Below are 19,834 nucleotides of genomic sequence, written 5' to 3'. Positions count from 1 at the left end.
TCTATTGATCAGTCTTAAACTCATTCAATCTTAAGGTTATATACTATAATCCTTTTTTTAGTTTAGTCCTAATAATATTTTGATGTTTATTTTGGCGTGGGTGTGGGGATGCTATAAACTAGGTAGGCTATTTACTATTTATTGAGTTCTCTACATCAAGCATCAATTTAATGCGTTTAGATAAATATGATTGGTTGGGGAGTTATTGATATCTTGATATGTATGAATATAGTAGTAACATTCAAAATTTGTAGACAGATATGTTGTACCTAACTCTAACTTTTTATCTAAAATAAATATAATGAAATTACCCAACATAGAAGGTTAAGATTTATGGGGTTTATGATGTCCCATAAGCTTACATTAATTGCTAGCTAGTTACAAGTGGGTTCAATTTTTAAGGCACTTATATTTTACCAGTGCACCATGCGTTAGATAAGTTATTTTAATTAATTTTTTATTTGGTAAAGATTTTAATTATTTATTAATGCCCTTTGCATTGTTAAAAGCGAAAATAAGACAACTTACAAATCGTGTTCAGTACTACAAAGTAATTTGACACTTTTAATTTTGTAATTTTTTACATAAACACAAATTTTGTTGTGCTTATTTTATTAGGATGTGTATATTATCCCAATTGAGTAAATATTTAACCACGCAATATTCTATATTCATCGAACATCGTCCAAAAATCACTATCTGTATAAGGACAAATGCCAAGCATCCAAAAAAATATATTTCCATGTCTTAAAAGTACACCAAAATCTTGATTGTAAATGCTTTGTCTGGATAGTTTTTGGATCTAAGTACATGATCAGTAAACTCAAAAGAATTTTACCAGATTTTTAAAAAGTACTCCGTACATAACTTATGGAACACTTATGATCTCTGTAAAATTCATTTAATAATTTTTAAAAATAATTCATTTTGCTCGGTAAATTAAATAGTTTATTTTAATACATATATTAGATGTGATCAATCGCTAACTTTCTTAAGTTGTCAACTCTGTTAATTCATCAACGCAGCGCATTAAAATGTCAACACGATGAAATCAATATGTCAACACATAATTTTGTTGACATTTCAATATATTGTATTGACATTTTTAATACACTGCGTCGATGAGTTGACAGAGTTAACAACTTAAAAAATTAGCAATATAACGCACCACTTACCAAGCAACTATATGCTCGGTAAAAGTAATTTAGTTTGTTTATAAAAAAATAAATACATTACCGAGCATCACCATGTTAGGTAAAACAAAAAAAAAATAGAAAAAAATTTACTGAGCATTTAGGTGCTCGGTAAAATTAATTTGATATATTTTTAAAAAGTTAAATAAGTCATTGAGCATTTGGTGCTCGGTGACCTCTTGTAATCGTGTCCAAGACCTTTTTTGGGGCCAAAACAGACCGAGCAAAATACCGAGGACATTGATGCTCGTTAATTTATCGTGCGTGTGTAATTGTGTATGCTCGGTAAGTTCTCATAATGTTATCCTCCTCCTACTCAATTGTTTGTGCTCTCTAAATGCTAACTAAAATGGATTTATATGTGCTCACTAGGAGCTCAGAAGGTACTCATTAAAGTCCACTTATGTATGAGTTCCTTGGAAGAAAAACCTATATGTTGTACTTTGTGAGCTCGTGAGTGTACGCGTTGGACATGAAGGGCTATTTATCGACTGAAGGAGTATACCGGGGGCGAGTTACTCGAGTATGCATACCAAGCCTTGTTATGTATAACACGTTCATTATTCTTTTTGTCTGATAAAAGAAAAAAGGCTCAAACCATGTGTATCGAGCATAAGTTTACTAGGCGGCAAAACTAAGTACAAAAGCTATCCAAGCTAGCCAACTCCCTCAATGGCAACAACGAAAGGCAACCAACGGGTACCCAAAAGCTAACAAGGTCATCACACTAAGACATAGTATGAAACAGTGGCGGATCCAGGGGGGGGCAGGAGGGGGCGGTCGCCCCCTCCACGCGACTAATTTTCCCTTATCTCGGATGTATATTTTCCATATCCGCCCCCTCCGTTGTCTCCGACGTTGCTCCGTTGACCGAAAAAAAATAACCATTATCTCCCAAGCTCAATTGAAATAAAATTTTAAAACTCAACTCAAGCCCAATTAAAAAAGAACTAAAAGCCCAATCGTATCTACCTTTTTAATTAAGTACTTTGGAATACTTACTTGGACTACTAAAAGTCCCACTGAGTGTTATGTTAACACTACTAAAAGCCCATTTAGCATTTTAAAAGAGTGCCCAGATTAATTAACTGGCCCAACTTCAATCAAATGAGGAGGAGGGTCCAATTAGAAAATAGCCTCCCAATCCCATGACCATCCGTCGGCCTCTCCTTTTCTCTCTCAAATTCATCTTCACAAAACAAATCCCCAATCCAAAACCCTAGCCTCTCTTCCTCTCGGTGGATCTCGACGGGTAAGGCTATTATAATTTATATCTCTACCACCAAAACCTTGAAATTGACGCATTTGATCAAAACTTGAAGATTATTGATGCTGATACTTTGATAATTAAAGCTTCTATCAAAGGTGTAGGTGCTGGATGGGTTTATTGATGCTGATACTTTGATAATTAAAGCTCAAGTTCAGGTTATCAGGTATAATTCGAAGGTGTGTTGTGTTTTAAAATTCAAATTCATGTCTTTTAATTTGTAGATTTAGGCATTTAGCCATTGAGGAAAGATTAAATATTTTCCTTTTGGAATAGGAAAAAAAAGTAGCTTAGAAGATTAGTGGTGTATATATAAAACATTGAGTGGGTTCCATGTGGCATGTGGTAAATGCTAATGACAAAGTGTGGTCCCATGGATAGTATAAAGTGAGTAAATGATAGTTACTTTATTATAATATTTTATAATTATACCTTTTTTGTTTCATTAGGTATGGAGAAATATTTTGGAAAAAGACTAAGATTTTTGGATTCTTGTCCAGAACTAGAAGCACATATTGCTGAAGAAAATTTGATGGAGAATGATGATATAAATGAAAGTGAAATCAAGGCTGATCCTGGTTTGCGAAAACCAATTGCAGAATATGGTGTGAATATCCGGGATCGTATTCGTAGAGAATATGTAGCAAAAGGCCCTTGTCAACCAAAGGGTAATATTTTTCAAAAAACGCGTCAAGGAAAAGATAATAGGAGTTTTAGAGATGTTTGGTACAAAGATTATGATTGGCTAGAATATAGTGAATCGAAACATGCCGCATATTGCTTTTACTGTTTTCTTTTCAAGCATGGTTATGTGGCACCGGGAGATGAAGCCTTCACTAGTTGTGGTTTTTCTAATTGGAAAAAAGCACTAGAAAAATTCAAGGCACATGTTGGGGATAAAAGTAGTGCACACAACAAAGCAAGGATAGAATCCATCTTTGCTAGTGTTTCTAATGAAAGAATCTTGAAACGTTTTCAAGATATGGATACCCGTAGAAATCAGTTGTCTCGGTTAACAGATGCTAGAGCTACTTGAATTGTAATAGACTTTCATTTTGCTAAAAAAACATATTGAAGTATTATATTTAATATTTTATTATTTAATATTTCATTATTTTATTCCGCCCCCTCCGTTTTTTAATCCTGGATCCGCCACTGGTATGAAACTAGGAGAAAGCCAACTTAAAAAACCAAACAACCCATTAAGAAAAATCACTTGGATTAAGGCCTTCAAGAATTGGATCAATTCTCATCCAAAATCTACGTTGAAAAGTGAAATTTCGGGTGCCAATATCCTTTGCATAATCTTAGTTGTCAAATTTTTTTCTCAAGCACAAGACCTTGGAAGATCATTTTATTCGGAACTCCACACATTCATCATTCTTAATCAACACAATTTAGATATATATATATAAAACAGACTAGTATTTAATCACATTTTGTAATTTTACTAGCAATTAACTAATACTCCACTAGTGGAGTATAATAAATGTATTTTTTAGGTATAGCAATATTTACTCAATTGTACCGAGCCTACTCCCTATCTACCTGTAACCTGGTCTACTTGAAGCCTAAAATAGTTATTCAAGTTAATGCCCATTTAACATCAGCATTTCTTGTGCCAACCAAACTTCTGAAACAATATTGATTTGAAAAAACATTTATGTGGCTGATTCACCTTTTTCTTTTCTTTACTTTTCTTTTCCTTTTTTAATATAACATTCATTTTAATTTTGTGAAAACTGACGAGATTCATTTAATGTTTGTTTATAAAAGCAGCCCATCTGCAATTAATTTCTTGTTCCATTTTCCTACGAGGATCTTCAATGCACATAATTAAACTTGCATTTTTTTTATCAGCAGAATCCACTCCTACAAGAAATATATATCTGAAAATAATATTTATTTAATGAAGATGATTTTGATTCAATTTTCACTTTGTTGTTTTATTTCATTTAGATATGTGGTCTAATTGTATAATTTGGTTATTGGATGAATTAATTTGAATATATTGAAATTGAAATTATAGTATCTATAGTTAAATATCAATCGAATGTAAATATATTTTGATATATATAGTATTTTTTAAAATGACAGTAATGGAGAAAAGGGAAAAAGAAATTAGATATGAAAATTATTGCAACCTATTTAAGTCAAATACATATTATTGGGCCAACTGCACCAATCAAATTGGGCTTTCATACCAATGTTTTATATATTGGGCTTAAGAGCTACACCATAGTTGTAGGCTACGAGTCTCAGCCCATCAAAATAGCAATAAAAAAAACTGAATTACAGTTTTGATTTTTAGATCAGATTTTTTTTTCAAGTTTTAGAAGATTCACATTGTCTTTTAAATCTAAATATTCTAACATTTGAATCATATTTATAATATATTAAATTTTATTTAAATACTCCTAACCTAATTAAATATTTATTTCAATTTTTTTCGGAATTCTTTGAATATTTAGGATTTTAGGTTCATTTCGGACTTAGTTATAAAAAATTTGCATTTTCAAATTCTGATTTTTTGGATATTTTAGATCTGTTTGGATTTATATCCATTTGAAAATGAATTTTCGGATAAATTCAAAACTAAACACAAATCTAATTCGAAATCTAAATCTAAATGCTTTTTTATACCTTATTATTTTCGTAACTTTAGTCCAGTAGTTAATTGATTCATAACGATTAACGATTCATGTTGTAATTGATTTAGGTACAACTGACTCCATTCATTACTAAACTAACAAAGTCAAATTAGTGTTGATCAAATAATAATAATAATAGGTGTATATGATTTGATATCATTGCAAGCTACTCATGCAGTCATGCTTTAGTGTCATGCTAAATAAAATCTTATCTTTGAACTGCTGCAACTAAAATGTAGGAAGATGATTGAAATGTGTTTGTCACATGTCAATAAGATGTGCCTATAATCTAAAATTTTAAACGAAGTTTAATTTGTTAGTACAAACTAGAAAATGTGTTATCTTAACCAGAAAAGTGAGCTATACAATGAATCAAGTTTTGAGATATACTCCATCATACATTTAAAATGTGTACCTTGTTTAAAATGTAAAATAAAACTAGGTAATAACGGATATACTAAAATAACAAAATAAAATAAGTAATGACAGACAAAATAAGTCATTGGCAATTATCATTTCCTAATAATATTTTCATCCATGACCAATATTAATGCTTTTCCATTCTGGTCAGTGTACAAAAGTTAGGTCCCTTCCATCTTTGACATGTTTGTCTATTTAATGAGTTGGAATTTATTCTTAACTATATTACAATAACTTTATCAATTCAACTCAAACTCGTGGGATGGTCAAAATAGCCGATAATTTAATAGGATTGTGGCTAAAAATTTATAATACGGATAAGCAAAATTCGATAATCCACAATCAAATAGGACTGACCTGAAAGTACTCGAGCCTCATAAGGTATACCTTAAACGAACGATTCCCCATTATTTAATTATCAACATTAATCAATTTTCAAAACTAAAAAAATTAATAAAAGAAATTATTATTTCAAATATACGCCAAAATATATTTTAATACATTGTTTGAATGTTATACTCATTATCTTAGTTTGTTTTATTTACTCTTATGCTTGTCCTCACAAAATTATATGTACAAATTTTAAAATGATAATTATTTGAGAAATTTTGTGCTATAATTTATTATAATAGATGAATTAAAAGTAAACTTTTTTTAGCCCAACAGCTTAGTCTGAAATCCAAAAATATAAAGTTAACATTGACAATTTATAAGTCGAAAAAGTTATGACATTGATCGAATAGGCCGATAACTTTAGTAAATTAGCGGCCCAAAACTCACTAAAGTTGTTGGGCCCAAAACTCGCTAAAATTATTGGGCCTAAACTCGAGCGAGTTGATCCGATTAGCATCGTTAGTGGAGGAATCACATGATTTTGATGTGTTCGACAGAAATCTCACAACCTTCTAAAAAATCTCACAATCATCACAAAATCCCCAAAATTTCCGATCCCAATCCCTCACCAAATCCGCCGAATCGATGCGCGCAGCCACGCTCCAGCCGCCGAACCAAGTAGCCGCCGCGCCGGATGACGACGGAAGCGGCGAGCCCCTCCTCCGCCCGGCCGCCGTCGGCCTCGCCGGCGCGCTCCGGAAGAAGGCGGTGGGAGTGCGGTCGTGGCTGCTCCTCGACTCCACGGGGCACCACAACGTCGTGGAGGTCGGGAAGCACGCCATCATGCGGCGGACCGGGCTGCCGGCCCGCGATCTCCGGATCCTCGACCCGCTCCTCTCCTACCCCTCCACCGTCCTCGGCCGTGAGCGGGCGATTGTGATCAATCTGGAGCATATTAAGGCGATCATTACGGCGCAGGAGGTTTTCCTGCTCAATTCCAAGGATCCTTCTGTGATTCCCTTTGTTGACGAGCTTCAGAGGAGGATTCTTCGCCATCATCAAGCCGTCAAAGCTCAGGTTTGCATCTACTATACTAGTTGGTTATTATCTAGTGGAATTAATCAATTTGATTAAATCCTTTTTGCAATTGTGAATTACGATGATTAAGTGTGATTACTTGCATAGACTAATTTATTGTTACTGGATAGGAAACTGATATCTAAAGCTCTTGATTGTTTCAAGGATTAATGGCAGAAAAACACACCAATTATCTGTCAATTCAGTTCTTCACCATCAAATTTGAATGTGGGGTAGAAACACAAACTTCTAGTGTGATACTGATACCAGTTTTCCATAACATCGAATTTCTCCCAAATTGAATCTAAGGTGACACGATGGAATGTCCAAAACGATGTGTCTTGGTCTGTGGTGGCATGACAAAATGTTAAACACCCAAACGAAGAAGTTTCGTTGAAAATTACAAAAAATTCAAATGACATATTTCAATAAGAATTTTTGTCATGTCATCACATAGGATTGAACTTTGTCATAATAGAATACTTGATCATGGGAAATTGTCTACACAATGTACTTTTCCACCTATTCAAATTAAGTTGGTGGTGAAGATATTAATTAGCCTATATTTTGTGTATTTTCCTGCATATTAGCTCTTGTTTCAATGATTTGAGATAACTTGCTTGATTTATATTCAGTGAAAAGGGCTAGGATTGCATATTTCCTTGTGATAGAGATATAAGTAATGCTTAATCGTGAATTGTGATGAGCTTATATTAGCTGAAAATTACTGTCTAATTGTAAAGATATTTCACGATGCCCTATTTTTCTTTGGCACTGTATGAAAGTATAATTTTGGACAGTGCTTATTCCACATCTTAGCTTCACATATCTGAATGAGGTGTGGTAATGGTGGTTAAGGAAGCTGGGGATGGCGAGAATGCAAACTGGACAAACTTGTATGATTTGGAAGGGCCTCACTCAATGCCCGCAAGTCCTCCAGATAGCTCCAAAAACTTTCCTAATAAAGAAGAGGGAGAGAAGGCAGATGGAAAAGAACAACTTGGGGAGAATCGAGATGGTCCGAAGCTGCTCCCTTTTGAGTTTGTTGCATTGGAGGCATGCCTTGAGGCTGCTTGCAGTTGCTTGGACAATGAGGTTTGAAAACTCTATTGTTAATTTTTCTGTTATCGAAATCCAATATGTCGTAGTCTTTGTTCTGCAGTTCATTTTTTTCCTCTTGTATCTCAAGCTAGGCAAGGACACTGGAGCAAGAAGCTCATCCAGCACTGGATAAACTTACTTCAAAAATTAGTACTCTCAATTTGGAACGAGTCAGACAGATTAAAAGTCGCCTGGTTGCTATAACTGGCCGCGTGCAAAAGGTTGAGTGGAGTAATTTGCGTTATCCTTTTCTGTTATGAGTTTTCTGTTGGACTCTGAGATGAAGTTTTTATGAATTTGTGTTTGTGTTAGTCTTGGAAAAGGAGATACATGTTTTTTATTAATGTTATGTTTCAAAATATATTATTCTTCAACTGTCTTAGTTCATTATGTGTTTATCTTGCCTCAATAACCCTAGAGCTCAACATAAATGATTGAAAAAATAAAAGTTCCTTGTTGTTAGGTATTCCCATACACAGTAGTATAGCTAAGTATACTGTGTTGCATTACGATATTTCTCTTCCATCGAGTCATTCTGTTACGGTTTATCAGGTGAGGGATGAGCTAGAGCATTTGCTGGATGACGATGATGATATGGCGGAGATGTATCTAACAGACAAACTAGATGGACAGCTTGCATCGTCTTCTGTTTCTACTGTAGAAGAGCAAGATGACCTGGACGAGGCTGACATGGATGACAGGCATGTTACACCTGTGTCTTCCTACAAATACTTCACCTACAACATTACTAACACCGTTTCAGGACACCTGCTGAAATATTGGAGGGCACTGAGAGTGCTTATGTTGGCCACCGGAACATTACCAGTGAAGAGGCCTTGTTTGACGGCCCTAACGCCCCAAGCAGACGCAGTCACGGAACCCATACTAGTACGCATAGTGCCATAAGCAATAAGCTCGATGTGGAAGAGCTAGAAATGCTCTTGGAAGCGTATTTTGTTCAGATAGACGGTACACTCAATAAGTTATCCACTGTATGTCACACGCATCTTTCAACTTGGCATTCAAATTCGGAATATTATTTCTCCTTTCTTAACAAGTTATCGTCTTCTATGAAGCTGAGGGAGTACGTCGATGATACAGAGGATTACATCAATATTATGCTTGACGACAAACAAAATCATCTTCTTCAGATGGGGGTTATGTTGACAACAGCAACCCTTGTGGTGAGTGCGTTTGTGGTGGTTGCTGGGATTTTCGGTATGAACATCAGCATCAAACTTTTCAAAGACGAAGTGCATGGGATGACGAGGTTTTTGTGGACTGTTGGAGGTGGCTCAGCCGGCACTGTCTTCCTGTACGTGATTGCCATCGCGTGGTGCAAACACAGACGGCTGCTGGAGTGAGTCTCTTGGGGTTGGTTGGCCTAATTGTATGATACCTTTTGGTTAGAAAATGTAATATACCTTCACATGGTTATGCTTTTATGTGTGCACATATATTTATTCTTAGGTAAAGCCTATTCGTATGATACCTTTTGGTTAGCAAACCTTTTGAAGGATGCAGCTTTATTATCAAATAAAAATGATAGTGTAATATGTTGGATTATATTATCCTTCAAAAGAGAAAGAAAATGTTTGAAATTTGATAAAGGTGTGTTGCTTCGTCTTTGCACACATTGACTTCCAAACTCCGAAGGTAGAGATAGCATCAACATAGTTAACATTGACGGCTATAAGTGCATCTCCAATGGCGGCGTCAGCGTAGACACGCCGATTTTTTGCGTACGCCGGTGCTGACGCCGAACCATTGCAGCCGACGTCAGCGAAACCGGCGTCAAAATCGGTGCACCTACGCCGATTCTTGGACTGACGCCGACTCTCACAGCGCTATTGTAGGCCCCGAATCGGTGTCAAAATTTTATTTTTTTTTAAATTTTTTCGAAACACTGTATATACGCGATTTGGACGTCATTTTCATTCGCTTCACTTGTATTAACGAATACTCTCTCTATCTTATTTTTTATGTATTATTTTTTGTACTTTTTAATTTTTGTATTTTTTATAAATTATTGTACTTTTTTATAAATTATTATACTTTTTATAAATTTTAATATTATTATTCAATTTTCCTATATTTATCTCGTAAATTAAATTCCGTATGTTGCTACGATTGTAAATTAAATTATATAATCGTTATTAGTGATGTGGATAGGCTTGTAAATTAAATTATATAATTGTTATTAGTGATATGGATAAGCTATGGGAGGGCTATTGCATATCCAGATGATGTAACATGAGGATTTTAGTGCAAATGATGTGGCAGTGGGAAGGCTATGAGAGGGCTATTGCATGTCCAGAACCATTGGAGATGCTCGGGATTTTTCATACAGATCAAAAGATGATGTTGCAGAAATCTCGTGACAGCCACCTATAAAATTCCAACGACAGAATATTAATGCCATGTGCGAGGTCTGATTGATGCTCCTCCAATAACGCTATTTTAGATCGAGACCAGAAAGACATCAACTTTTGAAGAATACTGAAACATCTAAAGCAATCAAACAATTGTTGAACAGAAATTATTTACTATTAAAAAAAAAAGCAATCAAACAACTCAAACTCACAAGCACCCTACTCTAGCCTACCTACACAAAAATCAAATGAAACCTGCGTTCAAATGGTCTTCAAGCTCGACCTACTTCAATTTACACATATTTTCTTAAATATAACACCACTATGTAAACATCATTACTTTAAATCGAGCAAATCAAACGTTAGCATTATTCTTCGTTATAATAGTTTGTTGACATAAATGGAACAACACTCAATTCTTACCTCTTTAAGTTTTTATTCAAGGAGGAGTTTTAAGTGTTGGAAGTATAACACAACAAAGTCATAAAGTGTTCGTTTTCTATAGGCAAGAAAATGTTATGTTATTGTCGGTTTTCTATACGGGAAGGAAGCTAGGTTCCTTGCACCCAGAAGCAAGGGATCCAAGTTAGTTAATTATCTGGTGTTACTATATCGGGAACGCAGTAGGAAATGTATTAGGAAAAGGATTAGGTGATCCTTACCGGAGTGAACGTATGACAATTTCCTCTGAATCACATCAAAATCTATATGTTGTCACAATCTGTAATTTGCATCGACTGTGTTACGGACTTAATTCCCACATCGGTTGTGAGAACAACTGATGTGGGGTATATAGACTAAATGGGCTCTCTCCTAATAGGAGAGTCTTTTAGGATGAGTTCTCCTGTTTGGTCTGTATCAATTGGTGCTTTCATTGAGAACCCAAACGGCTCGGAGTGGTGGCCGGGCAACGAACTCGCCGTGACCAACGAGTGCGTTTGGGGACGCTCGGAGTGGTGACCCACGGAGTGGTGGCCGGGCAAAGAATCCGCCGTGACCAACGTGGCCGTGACCAACAAGAACTCGGAGTGGTGGCCCGGCAAAGAACCAGCTGTGACCAACGTGGCCGTGACCAACGAAGACGTTGGCCCTTAAAGGAGGGTCGAATGTTACGGACTCAATTTCCATATCGGTTGTGAGAACAACTGATGTGGGGTATATAGACTAAATGAACATGCTAGTCTTTTGGGATGAGTTCTCCTGTTAGGTCTGTATCATAATGTTATTGAACTGTTATCATAAATAACACATGACACACAGCAACCATATCACAATGCAACTAGTAGTCAATAATATTGACTAAAGGATTAATTTCACAACAAAATCCAAAAATTCAAAAGCAAAATAGAACACCGTTCGACATTATCCATGAAAAACAATGAAAGAGGCGACGAAAAACATTTGAATTATAAAGTTAACCTTATAAACCTTTTCAGTATCGCCTGGGACCGCGGCCGTAGCTGACCTGAGGCGCGCCTCCGATCGCTCCATCTTCCTCTCTGAGAACAACGCCGGGCAGATCCTTCATCCCGAGGGATTCGAGCAGATCTACGGTCTCCTGGTCGACCTCGATGCGGTCGGTCTTAATCGCGGACTCGTCGGGGACGAAATCCATGCGGCGCTCGCGCTCTTCCTCCTGGAGCTTCAACGAGATGCCGCGGACAGGTCCTTTCTGGATGCGCTTCATCAAATGAGTGGAGAAGCCGGCGATCTTGTTGCGGAGGCGCTTCGACGGGATGATCGCGACCTCCTCCAGGATTTTTTTGTTGGTGTGGAAATCCAGCGTCATCTTCGCGTAATACCTCTCAATTACTTGACGAGAGGACTTCTTCACTGTCTTTGTCCTTACGCGCCCCATGTTTTCGTGGTGCTGGCGGCGGCGGAGTGGCTGATTTTTTGCGGCGGTGGAAGGAGATGAGACACTTGGTGAGAGACGAGTTTGAGATGCATTATAATGGGAGAGGTAGGGTTTTACTTTGGTGGGCTTTAGCCCATTTAAATTATGCAATTGGCCCAATTTATTAAAGCTAGCGAAACTCGTATCCACATATAGTAGTAGATTATTAGAGTCGAAGCCCAACTTAGAAGGGTATTGAATGAAAATTTTAACTATGCAAACTGTTAATGTATTCCATACCGATCCATCATAAAGTTGAAATAGTGTTAGCGGATAATAATATCCACGTAACTAGTAGTGTAATAAGTTCAAAAAATTTCCCACATATAAAAATGGACTAGTTTTAGCATCATACATGCAAAAATGGAAAAATAAGACTAATATTGGTTGATGGACCAAAATAGCCAAATAAAATTACTCCATATCTGAAGGACTTGGTAGAGCACTTGAATATGACCTATATTTCACTATTTTTTTTCACTTTTATTTACACACCCCATTCTTAAATTTTGTTACATTTAACCGAGCATGAATTTTAAGAAATGTAATGGAAATTGAGTTGAAAAAATAATAAAAATGTGTTCTACTTTTGAATATTAGTAGTAGTTTTATAACAAAATGTGAGTGGTAATGAGTTAGTGGAACGTGAAGTCCACTGCTAAAAATGTTAAAAAGTAAAATGTGATAAATTTTGTGGGACAAATGAAAATGAAAATGTGACAAATTTGGAGTATATTTTTTAAACTATGTGTTAGAATCAAAATTGAACATATAATACAATATCGGTGGTTGATGGAATGATATGTAACTCAAATAGTCAATGATTTTGAACACGCATGAATGGTTTTAAATCTTGATGAAAGAGGTTTCATCATATATGGTGTTTGTTTTATTTGATGGATTAAGCAAATTTTAATTTTATGATATAGCATTAATTAGAAAAAAAGTTAAAATGTAAATTTCAATTATTTAAACAAATTTCTACATGAGTTTCATAAGGAAGTAGATATATATTTAAGAAGTACTATTACAAATCTTAATAGAGAAAAAAAAAGTATTGATAAGGTCATTACGAGGAACATGACACTGATTTCGTGACAATTAATTTTGAATAATCTTGGATAATTGTTATGATAATTATACTAGTGATTTAGTTTTTGAGAGAACATTTTTTTTAATCCACGAACTTTGTCAAAGTATCATTTTAGGTCCATGAACTTTGAAAATATTATTTGAAAATATTATTTGAGGTCCATCAACTAAACTATGATTAATATGTATGTTTTTTACTATTTCCAAGCTTTTATGGACAAAAATAGGTATATAGTTTTAGTAAACGTATCACATTCTTATATTTAAAATATGTAGCCTTCGAGGTACTGAGGTATTTTTGTCCATAAAAACTTGAAAATAGTAAAAAAGTACTTCGAATGATATTAACGGACCTCTCAAATGATATTTTTCAAAGTTCACGGAGTACTCCCTCCTTGATTTCTTTTCAGCACAAAATTTAAATATTTATTAAATTAAATAGAGAGAGTAGTATATATAAAAAAATGAGTAAAATATGAGAGTATTAGAGAGACTTTTTTTAGTTAAAAATAGATATCAATCACTTGATTTGGACAAAGGAAATATCGAATTTCTTCAATCAAATTGCATTTGTTCGGTATTATACGATTCATTGAAGAAAAATCATGATTTGCGATATTGGGATTAGATACAGGTGTATGTCAATTATGCAAATACTACTACTACTACTAGTATTCAACAACATATGATTTCTTGGATGTCCAAGGTGTTACTCAATCGATCAATAAACGCCCTATACATAAAGATGTTGTAAAGAAATTGTTGTTGAGCTATTGAGCCTAATTTGAGGTTGCTGATTCAAGAGCTACGAGGCACATTGCATTCACAATAAATTCACTTGGCGAAGTTGGCTTATGTGAAACTAAGTTTTCTATAACCATAACAATTTTTATGATTCAAAAGAATACAACAATTCTCCAATATTTATAGAATTTCAACCATTAGAATTTGCAAAAAATATGATTATACTTAAATTAATGACTAGGGCATTATATCGTTGCTCGGAAAGGAATGAAATAAATTTGATGATATTCAATCCAGGAAGTATAAAATTTAAGAACAATGGGAAGGGTTTAATTTCATCTCAAAATCTCAAAAAGTTACAATACGTCAATTCAAAACAAAATCCAAACGTCGAAAAACATTTACCTACAAAAACCTCTACACACCTTTTTCAGTTCAGTATCTCCTGGCGCCGCCTCCTCCACGGCCGTAGCTCACTTGCGCCGCGCCTCCAATGGCTCCATCGTCCTCTCTGAGGACAACGCCCGGCAGATCCTTCATCCCGAGCGACTCGAGCAGATCGACGGTCTCCTGGTCGACCTCGATGCGGTCGGTCTTAATCGCGGACTCGTCGGGGACGAAATCCATGCGCCGCTCGCGCTCCTCCTCCTGGAGCTTCAGAGAGATGCCGCGGACAGGTCCTTTCTGGATGCGCTTCATCAGGTGGGTAGAGAACCCGGCGATCTTGTTGCGGAGGCGCTTCGACGGGATGATTGCGACCTCCTCCAGAATTTTCTTGTTCGTGTGGAAATCCAGCGTCATCTTCGCGTAGTACCTCTCGATCACTTGCCGAGAGGACTTCTTCACGGTCTTGGTTCGCACGCGTCCCATCGCAGCAGCGGCTGAGCTTTTCGCGGCGGAGAAAGGTGAGAGATTGGAGCGATTTAGGGTTTGGGATTGGGAATTTGGGATGCTTTACATAGGGATGTCAATTTAGCCCACAACCCGTGGGTTGGCCCGAATAGCCCGCCAAATTTATAGGGTTAGGGCTGAAAATTTTCAGCCCGATAAAATTACAGCCCGATTAGCCCGCACCCGATTAACCCGCAACCCGTTAGGGCCAGACCCGAAAACCCGATGGGCTGGCCCGAAAACCCGATAAAATTTCTATTGTTCTATTTGTTTGACTCTAATTCGACACTTCATTGGTTATTTTATAATATAGATTACTAAAAAAATAACTTTCCATTTTATATATTAAATACATAAATTATATATTAAGTTTTTATTAATATAATAATAGATAAATGAATTACAAACTTCAAATTCACTAAAAAATATATTTAAATTTCGAAACATGCTTTAAAATTTCTTGATGTGTATGTTTTATTTTGCATAAATCTCAAATATTAGTATTTGATCATGTTTATGTTTGAGTTTAAGCATATATCTCAAATTTATCATAATTAAATATTTTACATTTGATAAATATAACTAATTTTCACTATCATTTATTGGATTGACCGCATGTTAATTTTATCGGTAGCAACCCGATTAACCCGATGGGCTAGCCCGAAACCCGAGCTTTTAGGGTTAGGGTTGAACTTTTATAACCCGCAAAAATCACGACCCGATTAGCCCGCACCCGATTGACCCGCAACCCGAATAGGGTTGGCCCGAAACCCGGTGGGCTGGCCCGATTGACATCCCTAGCTTTACATATTATATATGTCGATATAGTTAAGAGTTAGGGATTTAGTGTTGGTGGGCTTTTTAGCCCTTTTAAATCAATGCGATTGGCCCAACTTATTTTACCTGTAGATTAAAGGGCTCGAAGCCCAACTTTCTGTATCGAAACTCATGATTCACTAACGTATAAAATCCTCCACTCCCTTTGAAGTTGGAAGTCAAAATCGCTGCAAATCGCCATCTAATAATTGCGGAAGCCGTGATTGTAATGTTGCCATTTTCGAATCCGAAGCAGCTAGCCCTCGTCGCCTTCGGCTTGCTCACCGGCGCCACCTGCATCGCCATCGGAGCCCATCTCTCATTCTCCAATATCGCTCCTCAGCAGGCCAGAGTTCAAGCCCGCAACGAATACGTCAGAGCCCGTCTCAAAAAACTCTTCGAAGATTAAGCCCTAAATTCTGCTCTTTTTGGTAATTTTCCCGTTTCATTCACGACTACTCTTTTAATTTCACAATTCCGCTGTAAATTAAACTGTCTGGATTTGGATAAGTAGCCGATTGCTGTTTGAGCTAGTGATTTGATTGCTTTCTGTTTCCATTTGGATTGTTCAAAAACTGTTTGGATTTTGTTTGGATAGTTTTCTCTAGATTGTGGAACTATGAAATGAGAAGATTTGATGCCTTGTTAGAAACATTTAGAGGGTCTTTGATAGATGACTGAGTATTTTTATCCTCATCTCTATGATTTCTTCTATACTGCCCTTTGTAATGGGATATGGATCAGCAAATTAGCTCAAATTATATAAATTGTCAAGGGTTGGGATACCAAACTCCCAATCTATCATTGTAAACAATACATTAGGTTATATACTAGTATTTTTATCCATCCAAGATAATCTGCAGTAGTAAATGCCCCCTTTGGGATTTCACTACTGCATTACTCAACAATTAGTGAGTAGATTGCGCAGATCACTTGGCATCATCTGCTAAGGAATTTGGAGAAAGAGTCTAATCTAGTTGATTAGGAACAGATTGTGCACTGGATAAAGGACACTAGAAAAGCTTTTAACTTTACTGCTTTTGATTAGTGCAAATCGTGATTAAAAGAGATGTCATCAAGAAGGATCAACATTTAAAATGTGCATTTCACCTGAGAGATTGTCTAGGATGGTGGCATTAGGTTTATAAAAGAAATATCTAGATTCGTACCATTTTGTGCAATATGGTTTTGAGAAAGCTCCTCTGGAACATTTTCTTATATTCTTTGTTTAAAAGACATGATTGGGAATTACCTGAAATGTGAGCCATTTATATCGAATGCTTTTCTCTCTTTATATTCAAAAATCATTCAGAGGAAGGAAAGTACATAATGATTAGTTTGAGTTTCCCTTGGAGTATCAGTTTGCCTTTTCCAGTTTCTTTACTTGGAATTTGGAAGTCTTTTTCTTTTCAGATGGAGGCTACAATAGACTTTCTCATGGTCTCTGAACGAGAATGTTTTATTACGATATGATTTTGGATATGCTGGTCATTCCATATCATTTAGCAGGTTTCAATGCTATCTTGTTTGAAGACACTGCCACCGCCATCAACAACCAGTTATTTTTCTTCCCCTGCTACACAAGGTAAAGTTCCATAACTGTAACCGAATCCTATTCATCAGTAAAGTTAAAGCTTCAAATACACAGGAACTGTTCAGTCATATTATATCATCTGACTGCATAAATCATAACTCAGGTGATTCGGTTGAGAATACCCCAACGTCAAGTGCTCAAACCGGTCATATTGACCTCACTCGAGAATATACTATTGCAGTCCAAACAAGTTCTTATGGTGAGATTCGCAGAACATTTGACCAAGACAGCTCTTTTGACCAAACTGTAGTTAGCGGACATTTGGAGGGAATTGAGGGAGATCAGTTGTTGGAGCAAGTTCTACAACCAAGCCGTGAGTGTGTTCAAGAGACACTTTCCATTATTAGGCCCAGCCCGCTTACTGATCTTGTTGCTACGTACTTCGAACATAGCGAACAAACTTCTCGTTTATGCTTCCTTCTCTACCAGAAAGTCAGCCAGGCTCGCTTGGCATATGCTCCTATACACCATCTTCTTGAGGACCTTCCTCCGGAGTTTGATTCCGACTCATATTCCCTCTCTGATTCCCAGTGCAACTTGGCATACAATGTCTTTCTCCAGTTTGACCGTCTTGAAAATCCCTTTCTCTCTCATGCTTCTCAGAACTTCGATAATGTGCGCCAGCGCTTCTCCCAGCTCACTCATGAACTTGACCATCATCCAGTAAAGCCAAGGTCAAGGGTCCATCTCCCACACTATTGCTCAGCAGGATCTGCCTTGTGTTTGATTGCAGCGGCTGTTGGTGTGGCCATGACAGCCGTAGCAATAGCTACCCATGCTCTAGGTGCCCTTGCGGGAAGTCCTTTATGTTTCGCTCTTTTCCCTTCCAATATGATCAAGAAAGAAAGGGGTAGCCTTGTTCAGGTTGATGAGGCATCAAGAAGTGCTTACGTATTGCTGAGAGATCTAGACACCATTGATCGCCTGGTTGCGCATCTGCATGCTGATGTTGAAAACGACAAGTTCTCTATCCATCATGCATTGGAGAGGGACATCGACAAGTATCTCATTCAGGAGGTTCTGAAACAGCTCCGGAGAAACCGCCCAAGCTTTATGGAACGCCTTGCATATCTCGAGGACAATTTGTTTTTATGTTTTGCTGCAATAAATAGGACCAGAGCACGTGTTCTTGAAAAGATCCATCCGCAAGAACGATAAAACCTTCCCGTGAAGATTTTCATGACACCACTACATGCACATGCACAATGGTCCTAGTATTGGTGTCTGCCAACTCCACAGGCTTTGCCACACTAAAGATCTCGTGGTGTGTCACGAGCCAGACTCCTGATATCTCTACGTATTAAGTTGAAGGCAGAATTCTTTGAACATGATGAAGGAATATCCGCTTACGATATTCCACTGTGTATGGCAGCCGTTTCACCTACAGGATTTTGATTACGAAACTTACTGCAGAAGCACCTCCCGAAGATCTATGAACCTATTCTGTCAACATGTTGCAGCTCAACTAGGTAGAAAGAATGCTGATAAGGCATTCTTTGGAAGTTGGTTGTGCTATGGATGTTTGTCTGCGAACCTGATCGTGTCGACCCTCTGTACTGACTGCTCCACGGAGTGATTATCGCTTTCTGGACTTCCCCTTTCAAAGGTGTGCTTTGTCAATTATGCAAATAACATATTCAGCATCTGTTCTGTAACATTCCTTAATGAGTAGCTTAGACTTCACTGTTGGCCATTTTTTCGGCTTAACATGATGAACATGCCTGATTTTCGTAATTCAGCATAGGTCTGAAATTATAGTTGGAGACTTTGATCGAAATTAATGGTTAGAAGTTTGTATTTGAGTCCATTTTAATGCTCACAACAAATAGGTCTCCCATTTGGGGAATGGATCCTCTGCTGTTTATAAAAACACAACACAATATGATGTGCATTAAACGCAGATGAAATTAGGGGTGTCGAAACGGGTAGCGGGTATCTGAAAACCCTCAACCCGACCTGCTACCCGCCGGGTATCGGGTACCCGCTACCCGACGACAAAGGGAAACGGGGCGGGATTGGGTAGTTTGTTTTAAATTTTTGTGGGTATGTGTATACCCGCTACCCGCGCGGGTATACCCGTTAAACTCGATAATACCTGTTATTTTTAGGGTTAGGGTTTTAAAATATTTTATTTTAGTTATTTAGTTTCAAGTTTATATATAATCAGTTGATATTAAACTTTTGAATGGTGATTTAATTTTAGACATGCTTGATGTTTCTATCATATTTGCTTATTTGAAATTTGGATTTGCATTATATTTCATACGTAGTTATATTATATTTAAGAGATGGAAAATCACCATATTTGTGCATAGTTAATACTTGGAAATTATGCAAATACAACAAAGTAAAAAAATACAAATCTAAAATCATAGTGTAGCAACTA

The 19,834-nt window shown here is 36.7% G+C and overlaps 3 protein-coding genes and 1 pseudogene across 8 annotated transcripts; 3 read left to right on the top strand and 1 right to left on the bottom strand.

Moving 5' to 3' along the window:
* Positions 1-2,300: 2,300 nt before the first annotated feature.
* LOC121786572 (zinc finger MYM-type protein 1-like) lies at positions 2,301-3,536 on the top strand. 2 transcript variants are annotated; one of them, XR_006047218.1, is made up of 3 exons: positions 2,301-2,445; positions 2,547-2,626; positions 2,910-3,536. XR_006047218.1 is itself a non-coding variant. In XM_042185214.1 (2 exons), exon 2 carries the CDS (start codon positions 2,912-2,914, stop codon positions 3,494-3,496), a length of 585 nt encoding a protein of 194 aa, XP_042041148.1. In that variant the 5' UTR covers positions 2,301-2,626; positions 2,910-2,911; the 3' UTR covers positions 3,497-3,536. The 2 variants fall into 2 exon arrangements, 1 of the variants encoding a protein (XP_042041148.1); XM_042185214.1 differs by having other exon boundaries at positions 2,301-2,626.
* Positions 3,537-6,419: 2,883 nt separating this feature from the next.
* LOC121786547 (magnesium transporter MRS2-3-like) lies at positions 6,420-9,531 on the top strand. Its single transcript, XM_042185188.1, has 6 exons — positions 6,420-6,941; positions 7,800-8,036; positions 8,135-8,263; positions 8,595-8,743; positions 8,806-9,034; positions 9,119-9,531. Exons 1-6 carry the CDS (start codon positions 6,510-6,512, stop codon positions 9,404-9,406), a joined length of 1,464 nt encoding a protein of 487 aa, XP_042041122.1. The 5' UTR covers positions 6,420-6,509; the 3' UTR covers positions 9,407-9,531.
* A 2,149-nt stretch (positions 9,532-11,680) lies between these two features.
* LOC121786548 lies at positions 11,681-15,094 on the bottom strand (annotated as a pseudogene).
* Positions 15,095-16,147: 1,053 nt separating this feature from the next.
* LOC121785902 (UPF0496 protein At3g19330-like) lies at positions 16,148-19,255 on the top strand. 5 transcript variants are annotated; one of them, XM_042184377.1, is made up of 3 exons: positions 16,148-16,285; positions 17,268-17,439; positions 17,552-19,255. In XM_042184377.1, the coding sequence occupies exons 2-3, from the start codon at positions 17,370-17,372 to the stop codon at positions 18,604-18,606; spliced, it is 1,125 nt and encodes a 374-aa protein (XP_042040311.1). In that variant the 5' UTR covers positions 16,148-16,285; positions 17,268-17,369; the 3' UTR covers positions 18,607-19,255. The 5 variants fall into 5 exon arrangements, with proteins under 5 accessions (XP_042040311.1, XP_042040313.1, XP_042040312.1 ...); XM_042184379.1 differs by having other exon boundaries at positions 16,149-16,285; positions 17,364-17,439; XM_042184378.1 differs by having other exon boundaries at positions 16,159-16,285; positions 17,253-17,439.
* The last annotated feature ends 579 nt before the right edge of the window (positions 19,256-19,834 follow it).

This window comes from Salvia splendens, chromosome 22 (assembly GCF_004379255.2).
Source record: "Salvia splendens isolate huo1 chromosome 22, SspV2, whole genome shotgun sequence".
Taxonomy (NCBI): Eukaryota; Viridiplantae; Streptophyta; class Magnoliopsida; order Lamiales; family Lamiaceae; genus Salvia; species Salvia splendens.
This window is presented reverse-complemented; position numbering and strand designations above follow the sequence as displayed.

Coding starts and splice junctions, on each gene's coding strand:
- LOC121785902 (XM_042184377.1), top strand. CDS start 17,370: ATGCTATCTTGTTTGAAGACACTGCCACCGCCATCAACAACCAGTTAT. Junction 17,440..17,551: donor TTCTTCCCCTGCTACACAAG/GTAAAGTTCCAT, acceptor ATCATAACTCAG/GTGATTCGGTTGAGAATACC.
- LOC121786572 (XM_042185214.1), top strand. CDS start 2,912: ATGGAGAAATATTTTGGAAAAAGACTAAGATTTTTGGATTCTTGTCCA.
- LOC121786547 (XM_042185188.1), top strand. CDS start 6,510: ATGCGCGCAGCCACGCTCCAGCCGCCGAACCAAGTAGCCGCCGCGCCG. Junction 8,264..8,594: donor TAACTGGCCGCGTGCAAAAG/GTTGAGTGGAGT, acceptor ACGGTTTATCAG/GTGAGGGATGAGCTAGAGCA. Junction 8,744..8,805: donor GAGGCTGACATGGATGACAG/GCATGTTACACC, acceptor ACACCGTTTCAG/GACACCTGCTGAAATATTGG.